The sequence below is a fragment of the Penicillium canariense genome, assembly GCF_028826845.1.
Source record: "Penicillium canariense strain IBT 26290 chromosome Unknown utg000006l_segment0_segment0, whole genome shotgun sequence".
In the NCBI taxonomy this organism is placed as follows: Eukaryota; Fungi; Ascomycota; class Eurotiomycetes; order Eurotiales; family Aspergillaceae; genus Penicillium; species Penicillium canariense.
The window spans coordinates 632,622-656,021 of record NW_026622733.1 but is presented as its reverse complement, the minus strand read 5'-3'; the positions used below and the strand labels follow the sequence as shown (position 1 = coordinate 656,021).

Below are 23,400 nucleotides of genomic sequence, written 5' to 3'. Positions count from 1 at the left end.
GGGGCAGCTTGCCACTACTCGAGAACCTGTTTTCTTACATCTTGAAGGGAGAGCTTTGTTTGTGTATCTTAGGAGCCTTCTGTGTGTCAACGGAACAGTTGTTTCTATGTCTGGAGCAAAGCTTTGGAGTGCCCAATTATGTCGGGTGTCTGTACATGCATCGAGACATGCAGCTCCCGCGTCCAGACGGCTCCCGGCGGCGTGCCAACGAAGACAACAGAATACGGAGTCTTCCTCGGTCGAGGCAGAAGCAAAACGCAGAGATGAGCCCGCGAAGGAAGAAGAGACGAGCGAAGGTGCTATGAGTCGCCGTTTGTCTCAGATGACCGAGGATGCGATCCTAGAGGGCGGCCGGTCCGCGCGCCGCAACATCGAGCATGCGGGCTTTTCAGAGGACTTAAAGAAACAACTAGAGGAGAGAGTTAAAGCAGCTTCATTCAAGAGTGAACATGCAGCAGCACATTCTATTCTCAATATGCCGGTGAGTTCATGCATCCGATACCATGGTCCGGCCGCCACAACTAATACACCTATGTCGAACCTATAGGCAAGTGCGGGTCAAGGCTCACGCGAAACAGCCGCATCCCAAGCGTGGACAGGAACAGAAGCCCTCCACGACTCCGCCCTCCGCATGCTTGACGATGCTAGCAAACCGATCCGCACTCCATATAAGATCCCCCAGCCCGTGAACCTAAAACCCGCCCCGAAGCCCAAACGCTCCCCGGGAGCTCGCCTCGCCGCCGCAAAAGAACGCACCTCAAAATATGCATTGAGTCAGGCCCCAGGCGTCTCCGACGAGGAGCGGGAAACAATACGCCGCGAAATGCGAGAGAAGCTGACGCCCGGCGCGCACGCAATGCCCATGTCTATCCAGGGCCTGTCATCCCTAGCCAACGAGCGAATCGAAGATGCGATTGCGCGAGGACAATTCCAGAAAATCAAACGCGGGAAAGGCGTCAATACCGAGACGGACCATAATGCGAATAGTGCCTTTATTGATACCACGGAGTACTTCATGAATAAGATTATTCAGCGGCAGGAGATTGTACCTCCGTGGATCGAGAAACAGCAAGAACTTGCTTCGGAGCTGAGCCGATTCCGACAACGGATACGCATGGAGTGGAAGAGGCATGCTGCGAGGTTAATTGCAAGCCAGGGCGGGTCCCTGGAGGCGCAGATGAAGCGGGCGAGAGGGTACGCTGCAGCCGAGGCACGTCTAGCTAAGAAAGCGAAGGTGGAAGCTTCACTGCGGGACGACAAGGACAAGGAGGCGGTGTCCGAAATTTCATCTGATGGTCGGATTGTATCGAAGCGTGAAACGCCTGAAGCATCGGTTGAGAGTGATGAGAGTGCGGAAGAGACGCTACATCTTCCACCGCTGCGAGATGAAAGTTACCTTGCACTTGAGCGTTCCTACCACGAGCTGGCCGTCAAACAACTGAACGCTATCGCCCGCTCATACAATCTACAAGCGCCGCGTTCTGCGCAAAAACCATACATCAACCTCGACCGCGAGCTAAACTCCTGCTTCGCCGAGGTCGCTCCACAGCTCGCAGAAGAGATCCGACGACGCGCAACAGAGCGTGCGCGCATCCCAGCACCCGTGGGAGGATCAAAGTCGAGCATGCTCGGGTCACTGGGCACAGCGCAGTCGGTGCGTGTATATGAGGAGAATGCAGAGAAGGGGTACGGAATGAAGGAACTCTGGAGGGATTTATTCTCTAAAAAGGACTAGGAATAGGACAGCTGGGGCCATGGGGCATGATGTTGTGTGGATAATATGGATCGGGTCGAAAGAATAATGATAACGCCAGGACACGACTTCAATGACCGTCCATTTTCAGTTGACCAGAACTCGCCACCTGTGCGTCGAATGTGCGTCGAATAAGGGTTTAACGCACTGATTTACCATGAGGCAACTTCGAAGAACCCGCTCATTAATCACGCTTTCCCACCAAGATCTTCCGAGCCTTGATGCATTCGAGATAAATACATAGCACGAACCGGTCTGTGTTTCCAGATCAAATTGACGAGGTCGATGAGACGGTAAAGGATCGAAGCGATGACCAGTATACCTTCAGGCATAACGCTTAGCGGTCATCGATGCAGTGCAAAGAGCAAAGCCAAACGTGGCGAGCCCAATCCCGAGATGTATCGAATTGATCGGGTCCCAGTTCTCGTAGAAGGCGAAGTAGCCCATCCATTGTAGTAAAGTAAAGTTCGGTCAAGGGAAGGTTGACTGCGATAAAGTTGGGCTTGAGAGGACGGCCAAATGTCTGGCGATGCATGACAGTTTAGGGCTGTTGCTGCAGATGAGCCGCTCTTTGCTCAAAGGCAATTCGTGTGTGTGTGAATAGAGAGGTTGATGGGAGTTGCAAATAGAAATAGAATCAATTCTCTTTGATTGAGGCGTCCTTGAACAAGACGTGAGATGCCCTTCCGAAGCTTTTCCGGGGGCTTCCACAGGAGTCTACCAAACTCCCTTGAAAATTCAGAAACAGGAAGGTGGTACGATACTAATGATCATACACACGACGAAGGGCTATTTTCCTCATCGAGGTCTCGCAGATGCGTCAAACGAGCTCGTTTGTGCTTCAAAATCAACCGCAAAACACCGAAAACAAGGAACACCAGCAGAATGCCTAGGTGGATCAACATGAACCGGTCTTTGTAGTCCTTGAATGATCTCACCGTAGTTGAATTGGATTGGTACTCGGAATCGGCGTAGACCGTCTTGAGATCACGTTTCAAAGGGATGATAAAATGATGCCACGGAATCTTGGGCCATTTGCCCGGAGACCAGCCAGCTTGACTGATGTCTGAATCGCCGAAGGGGAGTCTGGAGATGATCTCGACGTCTCCAACCCAGATTTCGTTGATAGCGTTCCCTTGTTCGTAGAACTTGTCCGATTTGACACCATGAACGACGGAAAATTTGTGGCCCATGATCGATGGTAAGAGGGAGGAGATGAGCTGGAAAGAATCATGGTGAAGGGGAAAAGAAAACATTGCAGTGGATGATAGCTGTATAGCGTGCAAGTAGGAAGGAATCCCATCGCGGAGGGAAGGTGTGATGCTCGGAGAATCGAGACAACGGCAGGAACAGAAGTATACAAGGCACGTGAGATGAGCCTATTCACACCACTCCGCTCCACCGCGAGTCTCTCCAATAGCTACTCCCTACCCCTCGGCTTATGCGACTGCAGACCCTCGCCAACTATTTCCTGCACTTGCCCCAAAACGAACTGGTTGGCTGGTGTTTTGTCTCCCAGATGCCAAGATCACACTGTGGAGACTGCATGTCGGCTTCTGACTGGCCCCCAGTAGGTGACAAGCCTGCATGCGGGCGCTTACTGGCGACCAACGACAGGCCTTATTGACCGGGTGCTTCACCTGCAGCCCCGGCATGCCCTTCACCTTGTCACACCAGGTGGCTCCCGATGTTTTATACGGATCCCCTCCCCACCTGCCGCCTCGTCACTTCTGGAACACAATGTGCCACTCGCTCGCACCAGATTCGACGGCACCACCGCTCCGACATGTCGATCAGGCCGAGTTGACTGCACGCTACACTTAAAATTGAATTGATCCCATTTCTCTCTCTTCCCCGCCGTGACTGATCTCCTGGTCACATACTGGTGCCGGCAATGACTTCCCCCCGGTCGCCTCTTTCTCCCCTTTTCATTCAGTGCTCTGTCTTCTGGTTCTCCATACAGTACCAGTTTTTGGATCTAGCCGAGTGCATGTTGAGCGTTTTGCTGAGAGTCGTCCTCTAGTGGATAAGTCGCTCCTTGGAATTCAGATTGGCAGTATTGCGGGAGCCTACTTGATATTTGTCGCGATTCTTCTTGCCCTGCTGCTGGTTGTCGGACGGAGACTTCGTCAAACAGTCCACTCATCCAACTACTCTCTTCAGATGGAAATGTTGCAGCCGCTCAAGCAATCTCTCAACATGGATCCCAGCCCCATTTCTCCCAGGTTGCAGAACATGCCCAGCCCGAGCAAGGCCAGTGGGGTTACCACCTCTTGGGGCAACATTCCTCATGGAGGCCGACCTTCACAGACCTCGGTCAACGGCAGCATGGTCACCGTTGACGAATCGGTTGTGGCGTCAGACCGCCAACGAGCTCAGGATGAAATGGAAATGCTCTATGCGGCAGTTATGGAGCATGATGCCCAGAAGGCCTCCGGAGTTAGTGTCGCCGCGAGAGATGCGGACTCGCAGACCAACTCTCCGGATAGCCAGTACACCAATCCGTTCACCGATCGACATGCATCGCAGGCCACAGAACACTCGTACAGAGAGCCATTACAGTCTCCTAAGTCTCCCAAGTCGAGTGGATCTCGCCTGTCCAAGCTGTTCAGCTCAAAGTCGCAATCAAATCCCGACGGAGGCAAGCTGCGGTCTCCCCGATTCCCCCTCCGCAAGCTGGGGATTTCCTCGCCGCTCGCTTCACCAGATAGGAGCGCATCTACGTCTTATGGCCATGAGCAAGCACCTCTCTCTCCGCGATTTTATAACCCCGGGCCCCCTCCAACTGCGCCGCGACCAGGTCCTGCGACAGCACAGATAATGCCTCCCACTGGTCAAATCCGTGCACCACCTACTCCCCTAAATCTGTCCACTGTGGGCCAGCCTCCGTCTAACCTGCCATTCCGTGATGCATATCCCTTACAAAGCGCACCGGCAACGAAGACTACCATTTTAGAACGCCCGATGAAGACACGTAATGGACCAGTCACCGGCATGCCTACACCATACAGTGCTTACATGCCCTTCACCCCAGTAACACCATTCACACCTGGGCGAACAGTGACAAAGCGCGAGCGCAGACGCGAAGAGCGTGAAAACGGCCTTCGAGTATTGAACGAAGATGATTTGGTCAAGGATGACAAGGACATGTGGGGATGATCGTATCCTGACATTATTCATTTTGCGTTTCCCGATGGCGTTTGTCGGGATTTTGGCTTTATTTTATCTCATGCCCTGGAGGCACCATTTACTTATCAAATCCACTGTGTACACCTGGTGTATCTTCCCAGTCTGTACATCTGTACCCGGTGTCTAGCAATCTATATCTATTTCTATTAATTCGTCTTCTTCAAATGCTCTGTGCCTTTAATGATTGCCTCTGCAAAATCCGCCCGACTTCCTGCCTTCTCCAGCGCCAGCAGCGCCTGAATTGTGCATCCTCGTGGAGATGAGATACTCTCACGAAGGACCGCGGGATGAATTCCAGACTCAAGAGCAGCGGAGAGACCCCGCAGACCAGCGAGCAGCAGTTCCATTGCATCTGGTCGCTTCATTCCTTCGGCCACACATCCGTCTAGGATACCTTCGATGGGCACAGTCATGGCCGCTAGTGCTGATCCGGCGAGCACAGATCCAAGGTCCATCTGACTTTGCGGAAGATACTTGATCTCGCCGACTTGCTTGAAAATCCATTCCACCGCCTCAGTCATATGCTCAGGAATCGGGCTTTCGGGGGTCTCAATCACGCTAATCGACTTGCGAAACTGCGCACCCATATTTGGGATTGCCTTGACAATCACTGGCTCGTTGGCGGAGCTAACTGAGCCTTCACGAATGATACTTGCCAACTTCTGCGGTGTCAATCCGGCGAGCAGACTAATGACTAGCTTGCCCGCAAGCGCTTCTTTTACACCCTTGGTCCTGAGAATTTCGTCTGCCATAAACGGCTTGAAGCCGAGAATGACAATGTCTGCGTCCTTCATAGTGTCCACGGGGACAGCCTGGGAGGAGAGAACATGCACATGAGTCTTCTGCTCAGCGGGGATAGAGGCTTCTAGGCGCTGGGCCGAGGAGGCGGTCTTCGTGCAAGCGATGAATTTGGATACTGGCCGCGACTGCGAGGAGCTTGATTCTTTGCTTGAAAATGCAGCATCGAGCACGCCGTGCAAAATGGCGCCTCCCATGTTCCCTGGGGGTTGTTTATGAGTTAATTGCATTGTGATTGACAGAATAACCACTTACCACACCCGATGAATGCGACGCTCCGCCCTGAAGGTTCCATTGTGTAAGATAGTATGTTGTGATCTATAGTCCCTTTACTCCGGGACCATGAGTTATTAAAGGTTTGGAAGAATGGCGGTACGTCATTAAGGGGACAATTGCGCACTTCGGGGCGGGGGAGGGGTCCGAGATCGGGTTCGATCTCGGGTGGAGGTACCGATTAGGATGGAGGGGGGTTATACAGTGTATCTGCCACCAATCTGGTGCAACAAAATATAAAGTAATTTTTCGCATGCATTTTAGACCCCTACTGTTCAATATTAGCCTCAATTACAAGGTGGTAAAGCTACAGCTCCGGCAAAAAAGAAGTCTTCGGACTACAAACCGATCTCAGAGTCTTCGGTGATAAGATAGTGCGGTGGGGTATCACGGCGGGGGATAGAATCAAACATGATAAGCATGATGAGAAATGAAAACTGGACCAGTGTTTCCAGTCTGGAGGAAGAAGTCCGGTAGAAGGAATAAGTAACAAACGAACCTGCCGCTACCAACGAGTTACCCACCACGCTTGATTTATCCAGACGCGTAGGACATTGGCAATGCCAGGAGCCTGGCCTTCTTGGAGGGGCCAGATGAGAAAAGACTACCAGTGGTGTCTTCGGAGCCTGGGACGCATTCATCACACTCAAAGATGGCCTCGGCTGCCGATGCCTAGACACTTTCCTGGTGGCGGATGTTGTCGAGGGTAAAGCGGCAACGTCTGCCGCGAGGCTCGCCGGGAAGCATTGAAGATGCATGATTATTCGCTCATCAAGAAGCTGAATAGCTTTACCTAGAAGCCCATTTATTCTCAGGGAAGTCGCAGGGACGAATTCACTGTACATTATAGATGACAAGGGGCTGGAGTACTGGTATCACTCAAGTTAAGTCAGTTTTCTTTCCCTAATTGGGATTTTGTATGAATTTGATAACAGCCAAAAATAGAGAAATCATAGAACAGAATTTTGGGAATGTGTTGATCTCTCTAAGTTATGGTAGAAAGCCTTGTGGATAAATATAATATGCGTTGAAAGCCTTCGCGATAACTACACTACCTTACGCATAACAGCGGTATGCACTAGACCCGGAGTTTTACAGAGCATCCCTTACTCTTAATCAATTCAACTTTCCAGAGATCCCGAGATGCATTGAATTACCAGTATCAATATATGAACTGCAAACAGTCCTCACCTCGTCATTCCATCAGAGCAGAACTCTGAACGACTGGTCCAAACTCGTATTCAAATGAAGAAAATCAGCAACACGGCCCAGGTGATCAATGCCCCAAAAGCCCTCTTTCTCGCCATCGGCGTTGATACATTCAAACCAAGGTAATCCAAAAGCTCCTGAATCAAACGCCCTCTGCGTGTTGTCTGTCAAAAGCTCTTTCGACTCCAGATTTTCTGCCTGTTTGGTTGGTGGGGAATTGATTAGCTTAGCTAGCCAAAGATGGGAGAGATCGGTACTACATACCACCTGTAAAATCCGGCTGGCAACTTCTTGGTCAAGCTCTCTCTCGATTAGTGGAAAGAGATTTGCTGCTGTGCTAATGGATGTATCGCCTTTTGCCCAAAATGTGTGAAAGAGCTGACCAGTGACACCGACAAGCTTCTCGGGTGAACTCTCAGCAATCAGGCTCAGCACCGTCTGGGCGTCGATCGTCGAGGCGGGAAAGCCTTTGGGCACTGCCTCGGTCATCGGAACGCCAAACCGACGAGCCCAATAAAGGCGCTCTCGGTTGATCCATTGCGCCTTATCTGAAAGAAGAATTCATTTTGAATTTAGGTAAACTAGTTCAAGGCAAACAATGGTTGATTTGTCAAACATACTCTTAACTAAGATTGGAGGTGGATTTTGGCACTTTTGGAACAAATCCCGGAGAAGTACAGGTACATAGTCGATTATGCATTCCGTGAACAGAGGAGAATTCTGCGATTTCATTAGCAAGCGAAGAATTACCCGTCAATTGAGAGCAAAGCTGATTTTAAATATGGGACCAGGTACCTGAAGAACGTGAAATGCGGTGTAGCTGAACGGGCTACCAATGTCAAAGTAGAAGGTGATCCTGGGTGGTCCCATAGTGATTGCAATTATATCTTCCCTGACTTTCTATTTTAGAATCACTCCTACTATAGAGAGCTTGCAATTTATCTTAAAGGAATTGAGTTCGACTTTTTGATTATTCATCATCTGAGTCACTGTAGCGCCCCCAACCATTTCTGTCCGACCAAAACGCACAACTTCTTGGGCGATGAGTCGGCGCGAGGAACAAACTTTGTTGAGGAATCGGTATGCTTTGGAGTGCTTGACCCCAACGGCCTCCTAAATGCTTCCAATTCACAACAATAAAGCTCGCAGCATAGTCATAGAGAGGAATACCAGATTCAATTCGACCGGAAAACTACGAGAACTATCACAAGGCTGGGATGAGATATACTTCCGCATTAAATCTAGTACCTGAGTTGCAGTTACCATAAATAGCCAAGTAGGCAAGCTAACCTGCCAGTGGCGGACGAAATATACTGATGGGCTGTCTGGCTATTTAATTGAGAGTTCAAGGGGAAGGCCCGGCCTCGGGAAAAAGGCGCCCGTGAGGTCGACTCGCGTGTCGCAACAAATACAAGGTGTACATGCTCCAACCAATCTATCAGTGCAAGCGGATACTATATAGCCTAGTATGCAAAGACGATGAGTAATATTAAGCGGGCCTAATAAAGATGAATAATATTGATTGATTTAGTAGAAAGATAGGGGGGAAGCGCTATTAAAAATACCCTATAAGACACACCGCTACTCGCTATATCTCTACTACTTAGCTATTACAAAGTCTATATTGCTATCCTACACCCTTATCATATATGAAATACTAAGCGGATATAGGCCAATCAGCAACCAATCAGTTGCAAGCGGTAAGTTATCCCTTCATGTGCTAACACAATCTTAGGCGATACCCACGCGCGCTGGCAGTCTAGTGCTCGGGCAGCTTAAGACTTGCCGCGCTGAGCGGGTGTCTGGCCTCCTGCTACTCTCGAGGCGCGTACGTCTTTGATTCCGGAGTTTGACCAAGAACTTGGCCAAAAATAGAGTAGCACCCAACTGGATCCAAGGGCCATTCTGGCCTGTCCTTGGGGCCGCCCCCTTTTGTTAGCCCAACCACAACATCTCTCCACGCGCCCGCATCAAGTTAGTACTATGGCCCGAATATACGTGTCACATTGTCGAGGTCCTATGATTCCTCTAATTTTCTATCTCGGCCGTGAGTGAAAACTCCCTAGACATAGATGCAACTCTTTCACCTGCTGTATAGCTCTCAGTCCGATCTCAAAACAACAAAACAAGCAATTCTAGAACGATGGATCTTTGCAAAGCCGCGAGCCAAGGCGACACCGGTGGCATAGAATCTGCGATTGAGGAAGGGTGCGATGTCAATGCCCCCAACAAATACGGGAAAACACCTCTCTGGTCCGCTGTACAGAGTGGCCAGGCAGATGCATGCAGACTTCTGATTGCTGAAGGAGCTAGCATGGAAAGGCAAAAGCCCGGTATTCTCGAAGTCGCTGTTCAAGGAGAGCATACTGAGGTTGTCGAACTGCTGTGGCCACACTGCGGAATGGAAGAAAAACATCGCTCTCTAGAAACTGCTATCTCACTGGGCTTTCACGGGATTGCAGATTTTCTGATAGGAACTGGGGTATTCGAATACCAGCACTCTCCAGCAAATGGCACCAAACTGCTCATAGAAGACGGATGTCCTAGACGACAACTGGCAGCTTTTCAACAATGGGAGAGATTTCTCTTCGTTCGACACGGGGAGAAGCTGCATTTGCATCGGACTTTTTTCGACTATGCCCTTCTCCTCGCTGCGAAGGCCGATCGCAACGCGGGGCTTCGATTGGTAAATTTATTGCTTGAGGAACGGGAATTTATGGCCGACGCAAATTGCAAGATCAAGATCGACGAGCAAACCGAAACACCTTTGACGGCGGCGGCTGAGAAAGGCAACCTGGAAATTCTCGCGACTTTGATGGACCGCCCGAACACAAAACTGACGATTTGTGGCAAATATAAATGGCCCGCCTTTCTGCACCTTCTGGCGACTTCCGAGTCTATCACCACTGAAAGAGGTCGGGCCATCGCACGGAAATTGTCCTCCGAGACCTTTTCCAATCCGTTCCTAGTTGATAGCAAGGTGGCTCCCCTGGAAACTGTGTTCGAAAACGTCCTTCGGTACGGCGATGATGGTTTTGTGAAGCAGGTAATTGACCTCGTTCAAGGCTCCGCAGGAAATGTGATTCTGCCGCCGTTAATTCGAGCGAATGAGACTCATGGCCTGCGATGGATTCTGAATGGCGACATAGCGCGTGCATCCAAGCCTCCACCAATGCTCTGGGTCTTGCTTTGCGATTTTTTCCAACGTCATCCCCATGCGGAGGCTCTGAACCTTTTTTCTCAAGTGGCAGAATTTATGGTACAAAATGCGATCTGGAACCGGATCATACTAGTGTGTCTTCATTCACGCAACTTCTGTTTTCTCAAGCAATTCTTCTACCCTCTCCACGAGATCCCACCGAGGGAAGTGACGGAAGAAACATTGGTCGGATTTCCACAAGCGTCTGTTGATCGGTTTCTCGTACGGAAGTGGGTTGAGACTGGCTTTGCCAACGCAGCACTGTGGAGCGCCATTCAATCCGGGATATGGAAGAGTCCAAACTTTGAAAGCCTTCTTTCCTGCCCCCATATTGACCTGAATCGGCCACAACCGCAAGAGAGGGGCTCAGAAACGGCAGAAGCAAGAAATGATTTTCCTCCCTTCTCCAGCACTTTAACTAGCGAGAAACAAAAGTTTTCTTTTAGAGACACTGCCGGAATTCCCCTAAGATTCCTGGACGACTCCGGTGTGCCGGGTCAGCGTGCCTTCGAGGACTATCAAATGCAACTCTGCATACTGGAGCAGCAGAATAAAAGGCGATTATTGATGGCCCGAAATGAAATAGTGGATACGAATGGGGGAAAGAGCCCTTTGGCTTGGGCCGCGACAAGTCGTAATGTTCAGCTTGTGGAAGTTCTTCTGCGCAGTCCTCGTGTCAACGTCAATTCACAGGATGCTCATAATCGAACCCCCCCTCATGCACGCCATTGCAGTCAATGATAAGCAAATCGTGGAAAAATTGCTGAAAGTTAGAGATATTGATCTCAATTTGCGGGATGGTGAAACTGCTGTCTTTCACGCCGCACAAGGGGGAGACTTGCATGTTATACAATTGCTAACTGGGACCCAGAAGGTGGACTTTTCCATCCGGGATTTCAACGGCGAAAGTGTCCAGACACTTGCAAAAAAGATGGGGAAGCAAGATGTTGTAGCTGCTCTTACTATTTGAGAGCCTACAGGCGTGATCAAAATATTAGCATTGAACTTTGCATGGGCTTGAACTGTTTGGCTGAGGGTCCCAGTGCGGTGATGTACATTGGAAGAGTTGCCGACTGGCGTAATCAATCCCTTGTCGGTGGGTCTCGATACTCCCCCGGATCATTATTGCTTGAATTTCAATCCATACAAGAGCCCTCTACATAATAGCGGATTCCCTTCCATAGTTTCTTCCTTCTTCACTTTAGTTGTTTCGTTGACTGCACCTCGTTCTTCTAGCCGGCTTCTTTTGTAGCAACAACCATGACTGATCCGCAGCCGGAACCTACCTCGATTGACGTTGAATTTGTCGCAAACATCTGTCGAAGTCTGAACTCCGCCGGTATACCAAACCTGCTTTGGGGCACCTGTTTGTTAGCTGTTTATGGAGTCCCCTCAATCGTTGACGTTGGTCTTCTGTGATTCCATTTTGTGTCAATAACTAAATTGCGCAGGGTGTGGCTTTCGTTATCCCCGATGGATATGTAGCCACTGCCTTATCCTCTCTGAAGGAATCCGGATTCGTTCATTGCACGCAAGGCTTGAGCTGTCCGTTTCTCCATGACTCTCATACTCTGCCTCCTTCTCAGCATCTGCACATCGACAAGGAGCTTGCGATTTCTCTGTACTAGAAATCAGACGTCCTTTGGGAATTTGACGATGCAGGATTCAGTCAGTTCTAGAAGTCCTCGGGTATTGTTAGTGCCTCGGATTCTTCCCTCCCATCAGAAGGACGGTTTCCCCGGGAACTTTCATTTGTGCGGATCCCGCATGCTGTGAAATTTTGCGAGGCCTTGATCCTTCTAATCTGCCGAGATCTCGACACTCTTTATGAAACCTACTGGATGGCGCAATTAATCTATATTTTAGAATACGTGGATGGAACGGATCTATTTGATGAAGATCTCGAGGAAGAATATCGCGGATTTTATCATGCTCTAAGGGTTGGAGATTCACGTGTTTGGCTGCTCTTCGATTAGCTTTGCCATAACCTCACCCTAAGGGTCGCCTCCAGAATAGGTGAAATCAACAATCATGTCTCCACGGGTTACTTGAAATCTTTACTCGTTACTAGAGCTGAGATAATGAATTTCTTTATTGTATTTCCTTGTGTATCGATCTCGAACCTTCCGTATGAATCGCTGGTGGTGCACTGAGATGGAGGAGGTGTATGGCTAATAAAATATGGGAACAATGCCGTCCGTGAAATTGGCTAGATTTCAATTATTTTGGCGGCGTCAAAACTTGCAGCCTGGGAAAAATAGTATCCCCTTTGGTTCGAAATCACTCGTTTTTCGTGATTGAAATCCCGGAAGTCACAGTTGAAATGAGTGTGACCAAAGGCCCAAAGCTTGACAACGCTGCCCTTCCAACAACGTTCACTTGACAAATCGGTCATGAAGCCCGATGAGATCTTGCTGTATCGGTGCCGAGGATCCACAACGTTGTTGCTGGTCAATGGGCAGTAATGGGTCAATACGACAACTTTGCGACCGGGTTCCAGGCGCGAGATAGAATCGATTTCGGAGTTTAGCCAGTCAAGGTCAGCACGGTGCGCTTCTCGATGTGCTTCAACTGACCAATCATCAATATGATAGAAGTCATTCAGGCCGAGTCTGACATGGTCTACCTGTTCATCGACCACTTGCGAGAACAAAGTACACCCGAGCACGCTGAGAGTTGGTGAAATGTCATAGCGTGTTTTATCAAGGAAAACAAATTGACCGCGCGTCTCGCTTGGCTTGGACGTTGCGATGCCCACTTCGAAGCGTTTTATCCGGGACTTTGTCTCGTTCCAGCTGCTGTGGTATGGTTCATGGTTCCCTAGGACCAGGAACACAGTGCGGAAAATCTCGAGTTGTCGGTGAAGGAAGTCGAAAAAGCCGTCGTCCTTGACGTAGCCGATGTCGCCAACTAATGCCAAGTATGGTGCCTTTGGTTCGATATGGAAAAGATCATATGCACTGGGAGATTCCAGATGAAGATCCGAAAGAATCTGTATCTGTGTTTCGGCCATCAGCGGCAACTGGGACGCAGATGGTTTCAAGACTGGATTTTTCAAGGAGGAGAAGGTGGGGTGTGCGCCAGCGTCAACAACGCGACTATCAAGGGAAGTGAGGCTAGGCGGTCAATGGGCGATGAGCGTACATAATACTACCGCAAACAACTTCACAATTGACGGCTATTAAGATAGGGTGGATTCCCTACGCAAAAGTCTAAGGAAGGATCATTATTTACGACAAACGCAATCATGTAGTTTTACCGGAGATCAGCCGCATAATTGAGTGAATGAAAAAAATACGATCCAGAAAAACAAACTTAGTATACAGGATATCGGAGAGGGACACGAGACTATAAAGCTTAAGGGCAAGAGTATCCCGAAACTGTTCAAAAGGATATCACTCCAGATGGAACCGACGTACCTTTTACAAAGGAAGTGATAGGTACGGGCATGACTTCGCACAAGGTAGGAAGCTTGATGAAAGAAGACCGCTGAGAATCGTCAGCCGGATATATCAAGTTTTGAATTAAAGGTAAAAACTACCTAGGTAGGTGCTTGCATAGTAACTACCTAAACTGCTACTCCGTGCCACTATATAATGTTCTTTGGTGATCAGCAAGTATTCGACATCTGATAGATTTCCATCAGCCGTCTTGCCATGCCCGCTCGCCAGGCGCCATATAGTCGAATCTAGGTTTGAACAACGACCAATAGCCCTAATCCTGTTCCATTGAGGCTGAATAAATGTCAGAGTCGAACTCGTGCTTCAAATACCATCAGGGCGTAGTGGTAGCCTACACCTCCCACATAGCTTCCGCCTAGCACTAGGTGCATAGATCGGCCCTCCATCAACGACTCTATTGGTAATGATCGTCTCACGGTGCCAGCAGCTGACGTAGGGCGAACGGCAGATTGTCCACATGCAGACATTGATTGCGCCCCGATAGCACCTTGAGTGGTTTGAATGATTTGAGCGATCCCCCCCCTCAGTGGGTATGAGGGGCATGGACACATTTTCTCGCTGCCTTGCCGCAGATGATAAGGCCTACAGGGGTCCCTAGCACTAATCTTAAAGAACGCTGCGACCGCAATTGGGCGATGCTCTGTAAAGAATCTCACATTGCATTATCATCATGGCGGTCTCCCAGTCCGACCGTGGATATCAACTCGGCGTGGATGTTGGTGGCACATTCACTGACGTGTATGTTCTCACCCCACATGGCCACACCGTGCGGGCAAAGGTCCCCACCACCATCCCCGACCAGAGTATTGGCATCCAAAACGGCATCGTGAAAGCTCGCAAATACCTCAAAGACCAGTTCGACTGGACAGGAAAGTTTCAGTTTATTCACCATGGCACCACTACCGCGACAAACGCGGTTCTGGAAGGGAAAGGCGCCCGCACCGCCCTCGTGGTGACCGCAGGCCACAAAGATATCCTCGCGCTGCGTCGCTCTCAGATTCCAGGGGGCCTAGGGGCATGGCTACACTGGACACCTCCAGAGCCTATTGTGCCCCTCGAGCGGGTCGTCCAGTGCAAAGAGCGGATGTCGGTGCGGGGCGAACCTGTCCAGGCTGTTGACATTGCCGATTTGCGGCGAGGCCTGCGTGAGCTCGCTCACCAGAAGCCCGAGGCGGTGGCTATTTCGCTCTTGAACTCCTACAGCAATGACTCCCATGAGAGACTGGTGAAACAAACCATTCGCGAGGAACTTGGCGCCGATGTAGCCATTACCTGCTCTGCCGACGTGTTACGTGAGGTGGGCGAGTACGAGCGAACGGTGACGACGTGTACGAATACACTAGTCAAGCCCGTGGTACAGAGGTATTTGCAGAATCTGTCCGACAAACTTGGTGCAGAGAGCGAGAATATTCGAGTGCTGAAGAGTGACGGGGGCTTGACCAGCCTGGCTCTTGCCGCGGAACTCCCCGTGAATATTTTGATGTCGGGCCCAGCTGGAGGCGTGAAGGGAGTGGCGGATGTCGTTGCTCGGAGCACCCCATACAAAAACTTGATTACTTTGGATATGGGCGGAACTTCAACTGATTGCGCGTTGATCTGCGATGGCCAGCCTCGGTTGAGAAGAGAGACAGTGGTCGGCGACTTGTCCGTGCGCGCTCCAGCAGTGGACATCAAGACCGTCGGTGCAGGCGGAGGGTCTATCACAACATATATGGAGCTCACGGAAACCCTCCGAGTAGGACCTGAAAGTGCGGGTGCAATGCCGGGGCCCGCATGCTATGGAAACGGTGGGCGACAAGCGACTGTGACGGATGCAAACCTGGTGTTGGGATATCTACCCAAGACCCTGCTGGGTGGCGATTTCGCTCTGGATATTAATGCAGCCATTGCGGCTGTAGAGGACATTGCTTCACAGATGAACCTCCCCGTCACTCAGACAGCCGAGGACATTATCACCATCATCAACGAAACCATGTATGGGGCCTTGCGCCTTGTGTCTGTCGAACAGGGGTATGACCCACGCGAGTTTGCACTCGTGGCCTTTGGAGGAGCCGGGCCTCTTCATGCAAACGCCGTTGGTCAGCTTCTAGGAGCGTGGCCTGTCATTATCCCTCCTTCCCCTGGTATTCTGTGTGCTCAGGGTGATGTGACTACTAAGCTGCGCCATGAACAATCGGCTAGCTTCATCCGCCTCGCCTCGGGGACCACCATTGAGGAGGTCCGAGGGCAGTATAACTCACTAGAGAAACAAGGTCGAGACACACTTTGGAAATCATGCGGGGAATCCTGGCCGGTGGCATGGAAGGCAGACTACCAGGCAGATCTCCGCTACAAGGGACAGGCCCTTACTATCACCGTCGACCTCACGGCAGATGAACTAGCATTGGAGACTGTTGAGTGGCATCGCTTGCTGCGAGAGAAGTTTGATCAGCAGCACCAGCAACTGTTCACCTACTGCCTCCCTGATTTTGAGCTGGAGTTGATGCGACTGGGAGTGGTTCTCGAGGATGCGTCTCCAAGCGTTGATTTTCCTGAAGTCACCCGGGCAGCGAGTAACGAACCGCCTGCTGAGGCAAGAATCGGAGAGCAGACCATTACTGTAGCAGGAAAAGAGCAAACGGCAACTCTGTGGGACCGTCAGAAAATCACCAAGCAGGGGACTTGCATGTTGGGACCATGTATCATCTCAGAGATGGACAGCAACACACTCATCCTGCCTGGGTACTTTGGCGAGATCGACAACATTGGAAATATATTGATCAATCCACTCGACAAGAAGCCGGCTGTGCCGACCAATCACACCACTGAGTCGGCCAGGGATCTTGTCAAGAGCAGTCCGTTAGTCCCAACACTGATATCGGCCACTCTGGCCTCTATTCGTGGGGAGATGGACCAGATGATGTTGCGCTGCAGTATGTCTCCCGCAATTCGAGAACAGCAAGATGAATTTAATGTCATCACCGATGCGAGTGGAAAGATGTTGGTTGGCCAATTCGGCAGTTTCATCACTGAGTTCCTGAACATCTGGCACGGAACCATTGAGGAGGGTGATGTGTTTATTACAAACGACACCTACCAAGTTCAGGGGGCCATCAGCCATCTGAACGACGTAATCGTCTTTCTTCCCATCTTTCACGAGCATCGCCTCATTGGATACGCCTCTCAGTTTGGACACCTGACTGATGTTGGAGGTACTGTTCCCGGAAGCATGTCAATCAATGCCACCTCGGTGTTCGAGGACGGCGTGCAAATTCCCTGCATCAAGCTGTACTCCAAGGGTGTGATGAACTCCGACCTGGTGGATCTTCTGTGTCGCAATTCCCGCCAGCCTGCATGGTATCGATCCGATCTGACTGCAATTGTGGCAGCATGCTCCATGGCAGCAACTCGCGTGCGAGAACTGGCTACCCGCTTCGGCACCGAAGTCTACCTAGCCTCCTGCGATGAGTTGCTCTACCGGAACTGGTCCGGGTTCAGAAAGATTGTTGAGCGACAGTTCGACGATAAGGACAGCACATTCACGGACTTTGTGGATGATGATGGTCACGGCGTAGGACCCTGGGCTCTGCAGTGTTGCATGAAAAAGATTGACGGCCACCGGCTGCTATTTGACTGGAGTGGTACCTCTCCCCAGAGCGAACACGGCATCAATTTCTTCCTGTCGGAGACTATGTTCAAAATGTTCATCGGGTTTTACCTGGTCGCCGCCGCCGCCCCCGGAACGGTCATCAACGATGGTTTCCACGATTTGATCGATGTATATATCCCCGAGGGTTCAGTGCTCAAGCCCGTTCGACCTGCCCCTATCTCCTGCCGAACTCACTTTCTCGGACGCACTTTGGACATCGTACAGGCTCTCATCGGACAAAAGAATGAGGCATATCAGGCAGCCGCCGGCTTCAGCGACTCCCCTCACTTCTTCTATTCCGGTTTCACGCCCGACGGCGAGTGGTACCAGCTATATCAGATTGGATTTGGTGGTGTCCCCGCCCGACAAGCAGGTGATGGACCCGATTGTCACTGCCTCTTCCCGGCGATCAAGTCCATCCCCACTGAGAGCATTGAGCTCAATTACCCCTTGCGCATCGAGGTCAACGAGAGTGTCGCAGATAGCGGTGGACCTGGCTACTACCGTGGTGGCAATGCACAGCGCACCCGTTACCGGTTCTTGGCCAGGGGTGAATTCAGTCTGCATGACGATCGCTGGTTCACGAAGCCGTGGGGCCTGAAGGGAGGACAACCTGGTCAGCGGTCTCGCAAAATTCTGTACCGGTACTCGAAGTCTGCCGAGAGTCCGCCCACCGAGGTTCTACCGTCCAAATGCGATCACATTCGCATCGACCCCGGGGATGTTCTCGAATGGGTGACGTGGGGTGGAGGCGGATTGGGCGATCCACTGACCCGACCCACTGAGAAGGTCGCGCTGGAAGTCTCCCGGAAGCTGGTGACAATGGACGGGGCACGTCGAGGATATGGAGTCGTCGTGAAACGCAACTTCACGGTGGATACGGAGGAAACTGAGAAACTGCGAGCACGGATGCACATGGAGCGTGCTCAACTGGGTGATGCTCCTATTTATGACCGTGGTGGCAGCATCGAGGCTCTGCGGGAGACATGTTTGCAAGAGACGGGGCTGAGTGCTCCTCTGCCTCAGTGGGAAACGGATGTATATGGTCCTCACGCAGGGCTCGAGTACGTGAAAAGGTGGTATGCCGAAATGAAGGTTCAGAATGGTTGGAAACTCAGTTGAGGTATTTCAGATCTGAGGAAGGGCAACAATGGAGCTAAATACTTTCTTTCTAAGGAATGACTTGATAAGTAGCTAGACTATCAGCAATCAGAATTAAACAATTGAATGTATGTCTCAGCCCGAGTAAAGTTGTGCGGGGTAGAGAAGCCACAATTCTTCGGAGAGACGCCGTTGTGCCTCTTCAGCCGCCCTGTCCAAACCGTGGAGCAGAACATTATGGTGTAATTGTTGCAGTCGACGTTCAGGATCCATGAATCTATTAATAGGCCGGTCCAGTCAGCGCGTCCGCCTTGAGGCAGTCAGGCAGTAACTGATCGGCGGCCGACGACAAACTGCCGCATCAAGCCATGCTGAAAGCGGCAGGGATCCGTCGCTGTCAAAGAGGCGATCGCCTGCTCTCTTTCGCTGCTTTACTTGCCGCTCTCCTTCACTTTCCTGCGACACTTACCTGAACTTGTCATCTGTGCATTACACAGCTGAGAAGACCCGGGCGCTACTCTGCGGGTATTTTCTCCTATGAACGGCCCACCTCGCTGATCAACCCCGCTCCCCCCACCCTCAACGGTTGCGTCTGTCGTCATCTTCGGAGACATCGCAGATCAAGACGCGCCCGAGTTGGATTAAATTGGAGCCTTTCCATACCTTTTACCTGACTCCCCCTTGGCGTGGTTGGTGATTTTGTGTATGCGCTTGGTGGATTAAGTTGCCCCTCCGTGAGTTGATTTCGCAGTATCTTGGCGAATGGGCGGCCCGTGGCACGTTGACGCTGACTCGCAACGTTGAATCGCAGATAGGGCCGGGCATTTCTGTCTCTACCTTATCACCCTTTTTCCATCCCTCCATCTGCTCCTACATACTCGTCAATCATCGTTTCGAATCCGAACCACCCACATGCCGCTCACCATCCTCTCCCGGTCGCAGCTCCGGGAGCTGCTGCACTCCCTCACACGCGATGAGGTTTTTGACCTCCAGCAAAATCTCTCTGAAGCCCTACGGGAATACTCGACTGGATCCCAGGACCAAGGTTGCTCGGCTACCTATCAGCCACAGCGAACTGCAATTACCCGCTCGAATGGTTGCACCACCCTCTTCATGCCCGCCTCCACGGGTCGGACGCTCGGGATCAAGATGATCTCACTGCAGGACGGCGGCACTGCGGGGTGCGCCGTGGAACGCGCGCTGTTTGACGTCGCCGAGGGTGAGCCAACATCGTCCCGATCGCGAGGGAGTTCCGTACGGAACTCAGTGGCCTCGCTCTCATCAGATATGAGTGATCTGTCTGTGGGGTCCTCTCTCGAAGAAAGCAACTCGATCAGCCCTTCCACCACCACAGGGAGCAGCGGCGGGGCCGACAGCACCGATAGCTCGACACTCCTCTCTGGATGCGTCAACCAGCTACCCATCACCACAAACATCTCATCCACACTGGGTGCCTGGCCCGGGGCAGGGACGCGCGACACCTCACCCAGAGGAAGTGTGACTCTTTTGGACGGAGAATCCCTTCCCTTTGGACTGATCAATGCCCATGAGCTCACAGCCTTCCGCACGGCCCTAGCAGCGCTGATGCTTTTCAACAAGCGAAAGAAGGTCCGCACTCTTTTAATATTCGGTGCAGGCACCCAGGCTTATTGGCATATCCGGCTGGCTCTGATCCTGCGTGGCGATGAGATTCGGCGCGTCTACATTGTCAACCGCTCTTTCGACCGCGCTGCAAAGCTTCTTAGTGACATCTACTTGCCAGAGAACACCGAGTGGCGCCGCGATGTGAAATTCTCGGCTGTCAGCAGCGACTTTGGCGAATACCACCGCATCCTGAAGGAGCACGTTCGGAAGGCCGATGCCATTTTTTGCTGTACCCCGTCAGCTACCCCCCTCTTCCCGGCCGAGTTCCTTACATCGCGAGAAGGTCGTCAGAAGGGCCGTTTCATTAGCGCTGTGGGCTCGTACAAGCAACACATGGCTGAAATTCACCCCGATATTATCCGAGACGAGGTCAATGTGACGCCGCCCCACCGCCACTTCCACAAGCACACGAGGCGCAGCGGAGTCGTTGTCGTCGACAGTTTAGATGCGGCTATGAAGGAGGCCGGCGAGATCATCCAGGCAGGCATCAAGCCGAACCAGGTTGTTGAGTTGGGCGAGCTAATGATGGTGGGGCACGCCACTAGCAAGGCCAGCGAGCAAAACGTTGTCGATGAAGATAAAAGTCTGCGCGAGTGGGTGGAGCGGGGGAATGTCATCTACAAGAGTGTCGGGCTGGGCCTGATGGATTTGGTGACGGGCGGAGACCTGGTGCGCTTGGCGCGAGAGCGGAATCTGGGAACGACTGTGGACGACTTCTGATTTGCATCTTGTATGACTTTGTAGTATACCCTCTGGTCTTAATATCCTTTCTGCAGTTATATGAATGCCCATATTACCCTGTTTTTTTGAGTGGGAAACTCGGAGATCCTTGCCCAACCAGTCCGGCGTAGGAAAAAAAGACTAACCGTTACAAGCTCCACTTGCCTTCAATTCTTCCAGGGGCCTGTATACCAATAGCAACCCACATAAATGGAGTCAAAAAATCGTATCGCTGACCAAAAGCCGTCGTGTGTATGGCGCGTGGCGTGGTGTGGTGTTAAAGAGTCCGTCGCGGGAGCCTGCGTCATCGCCAACATCATAAATCATCACCTCCCCCCACCATGCGACTCCCATCGCCCTCACCGTTTCTCTCTCTCCTCTCATCCGGTCAGTCATCGAGTCCGTGCAGACTTCCTGACTTCTCTGTGACTCCAGCACGATACCTTTAAGCGCATCCATTGGTGCACTGTTGCATTGTTGCTCGCGCAAGTGAGGGGCAAAGTCAAAAAGCACGCGAGTCCGTCTCGTGCTTCCGACCCTTCCTGCGCAGCGCCGGCTCCAATTCTTTGCACCTCGAGAAGCAGCAGCTTCGCTGTTCAATCACCATGCGACACACCAGCTGCCACCTCCCCAATGGCCTCTCGTTCACCGTGACGCCCGTTTTTGGCGGGGTCACCTTCAAATCGAACGACGCGCTCTCGCACAGCTCGAACTCAACCTTCCCGCCGGGCTGGACGATCATCATCCACAGTGAAAAGGTCCTCAAGAATCCTCCTGCCGAAGAACGAGGACGGACAGGCTCTGAGGATGGGCACCCTTCGTCCAGCGGTAGCGACGATAACATCACTCGCTTCACCACCCCCACTTTGAACCGCGACTGCCTCTATATTTCCTACATTGTCAACCCGCCGTCCAGCGATTTCAAGCCAGTGGCCTCGCTGACGCGCCAGATTGCGATGATGCTCTGGGCTACTCTCTGGTGGTACTTCCACGAACCCGAGCCCGATCTGCATCTCGAAACAGTTGCTTCAAGCGCGACACCGCACGATGGACGGCCGAAGGGAGAGTGGCTGCTGAACATCAAACGAGAGGGCATTTTCCAGGGCCGGAACTTGCTGCAGAAGCTCGAGCGCATGGGCTTGATTGCTAGCCAGGACTCTTCCGTCGGTCTGCAGCCCATGGAGACGCGCGACTCAAGCAGCTGGTCGAACATGTTCGTGAGCCGCCGGAGCTTCTGGCAGCTCGACCCTCGTCTGTTCCTTTTCACACTGACGCCGCGTGGGTCTCTTCCGTCGCCCTCGCTGACGCCCTTCCAGTCTCGACATGCCTCTCCAGCACGGGATACTCTGTCGAGTCCGGGTACCTTGTCGCCGGCGGAAGCTTTGTTTCATACTGCCAATGTTGGGACGTTCACCTCTGCCGGACCCTTTACATCGGCTAGTCATCTGCCAACATACTACCCACCGGCACCCACTCAGTACACCTTCACCAACGGTGTGCGCCATCCCGTCCGTCCCAAGCCGCCGCATCAAGGGGAGGTCTTCTATGTGCGCCATGTTCCCAGCGTGACCCAGTATCTCTCATTCCGAGTACCCTTCCTGCCGATGACCAAACCAGGTGCTGGACAAGGAGGCAGCACGGGGAGTCGGCCATCCACACCTAACCGGGCCGTTAGCTCCTCGGTATTATCCATTGAGCAACATCTCAGCGAGAACGTATCATCTGACCTCGACACGTTGCATCGGTGGATGAACGATCCCCGGGTTGAAGCCATGTGGCAAGTCAGTGGCGAGCGGGATGTCCAAGAGAAATTCCTGCTGGGCAATCTCACCAGTCGCCACAGCTTCCCCGCGATCGGCTGCTGGGATGGAAAGCCATTCGGATACTTTGAGATCTACTGGGTGAAAGAAGACCCGCTGGGACGGTTGGTAGACCATGTGGACAACTACGATCGGGGCATCCACGTTCTTGTTGGCGAGCAGGAGTTCCGAGGTCCGCACCGCGTCGCCATCTGGTTGAGTGCACTGGTGCACTATTGCTTTTTGTCTGATATGCGGACTGAGACGGTTTACCTGGAGCCGCGGGTGGATAATGCCAAGTAGGTCACTGATTAGGCGCTTTGTTGAGTCGGTCAAGGATCCGTTGCTAATGTGGATTTCAGGTTCATCAAGTATCTTCAGGAAGCTGGCTTCTATAAAGAAGGCGAGGTGAGCTTTCCGCACAAGCAATCGGCCGTGATGAAGATCAAGCGTGATTCCTGGGAAGCTCCGGCTCTGTGATGGCGCCGTGGGGTCATCCTCTCCTTCTTGCGGTGAATCATAACGATTAACGAATAAGTTGCATCTTGCGCAACTCCTGGTGCTTTGGTTCACAATCATCATTAACATATCTGGGATCGGGTCTGTCGCGGTTGTCATTGCATGGT

At 51.8% G+C, this 23,400-nt stretch overlaps 10 protein-coding genes across 10 annotated transcripts; 6 read left to right on the top strand and 4 right to left on the bottom strand.

Moving 5' to 3' along the window:
- Positions 1–301: 301 nt before the first annotated feature.
- N7482_008223 (DnaJ family domain-containing protein) lies at positions 302–1,735 on the top strand (the record flags this gene model as incomplete). Its single annotated transcript, XM_056690347.1, has 2 exons — positions 302–481; positions 548–1,735. 2 exons carry the CDS (start codon positions 302–304, stop codon positions 1,733–1,735), a joined length of 1,368 nt encoding a protein of 455 aa, XP_056540112.1.
- Positions 1,736–2,523: 788 nt separating this feature from the next.
- N7482_008222 (uncharacterized protein) lies at positions 2,524–2,946 on the bottom strand (the record flags this gene model as incomplete). Its single annotated transcript, XM_056690346.1, has 1 exon — positions 2,524–2,946. One exon carries the CDS (start codon positions 2,944–2,946, stop codon positions 2,524–2,526), a length of 423 nt encoding a protein of 140 aa, XP_056540111.1.
- Positions 2,947–3,916: 970 nt separating this feature from the next.
- N7482_008221 (uncharacterized protein) lies at positions 3,917–4,912 on the top strand (the record flags this gene model as incomplete). Its single annotated transcript, XM_056690345.1, has 1 exon — positions 3,917–4,912. One exon carries the CDS (start codon positions 3,917–3,919, stop codon positions 4,910–4,912), a length of 996 nt encoding a protein of 331 aa, XP_056540110.1.
- A 176-nt stretch (positions 4,913–5,088) lies between these two features.
- On the bottom strand, positions 5,089–6,035 carry N7482_008220 (pyrroline-5-carboxylate reductase; the record flags this gene model as incomplete). Its single annotated transcript, XM_056690344.1, has 2 exons — positions 5,089–5,942; positions 5,996–6,035. 2 exons carry the CDS (start codon positions 6,033–6,035, stop codon positions 5,089–5,091), a joined length of 894 nt encoding a protein of 297 aa, XP_056540109.1.
- A 1,181-nt stretch (positions 6,036–7,216) lies between these two features.
- On the bottom strand, positions 7,217–8,092 carry N7482_008219 (2-hydroxychromene-2-carboxylate isomerase; the record flags this gene model as incomplete). Its single annotated transcript, XM_056690343.1, has 4 exons — positions 7,217–7,420; positions 7,487–7,770; positions 7,843–7,942; positions 8,018–8,092. The coding sequence occupies 4 exons, from the start codon at positions 8,090–8,092 to the stop codon at positions 7,217–7,219; spliced, it is 663 nt and encodes a 220-aa protein (XP_056540108.1).
- A 1,273-nt stretch (positions 8,093–9,365) lies between these two features.
- On the top strand, positions 9,366–11,162 carry N7482_008218 (ankyrin repeat domain-containing protein; the record flags this gene model as incomplete). The annotated part of the gene is made up of 1 exon (XM_056690342.1): positions 9,366–11,162. One exon carries the CDS (start codon positions 9,366–9,368, stop codon positions 11,160–11,162), a length of 1,797 nt encoding a protein of 598 aa, XP_056540107.1.
- Positions 11,163–12,630: 1,468 nt separating this feature from the next.
- N7482_008217 (uncharacterized protein) lies at positions 12,631–13,434 on the bottom strand (the record flags this gene model as incomplete). The annotated part of the gene is made up of 1 exon (XM_056690341.1): positions 12,631–13,434. One exon carries the CDS (start codon positions 13,432–13,434, stop codon positions 12,631–12,633), a length of 804 nt encoding a protein of 267 aa, XP_056540106.1.
- A 1,118-nt stretch (positions 13,435–14,552) lies between these two features.
- On the top strand, positions 14,553–18,632 carry N7482_008216 (uncharacterized protein; the record flags this gene model as incomplete). The annotated part of the gene is made up of 1 exon (XM_056690340.1): positions 14,553–18,632. One exon carries the CDS (start codon positions 14,553–14,555, stop codon positions 18,630–18,632), a length of 4,080 nt encoding a protein of 1,359 aa, XP_056540105.1.
- Positions 18,633–19,523: 891 nt separating this feature from the next.
- On the top strand, positions 19,524–20,975 carry N7482_008215 (putative proline utilization protein PrnX-like; the record flags this gene model as incomplete). The annotated part of the gene is made up of 1 exon (XM_056690339.1): positions 19,524–20,975. The coding sequence occupies one exon, from the start codon at positions 19,524–19,526 to the stop codon at positions 20,973–20,975; it is 1,452 nt and encodes a 483-aa protein (XP_056540104.1).
- A 605-nt stretch (positions 20,976–21,580) lies between these two features.
- Positions 21,581–23,254, top strand: N7482_008214 (GNAT family N-acetyltransferase; the record flags this gene model as incomplete). Its single annotated transcript, XM_056690338.1, has 2 exons — positions 21,581–23,073; positions 23,137–23,254. The coding sequence occupies 2 exons, from the start codon at positions 21,581–21,583 to the stop codon at positions 23,252–23,254; spliced, it is 1,611 nt and encodes a 536-aa protein (XP_056540103.1).
- Positions 23,255–23,400: the final 146 nt, after the last annotated feature.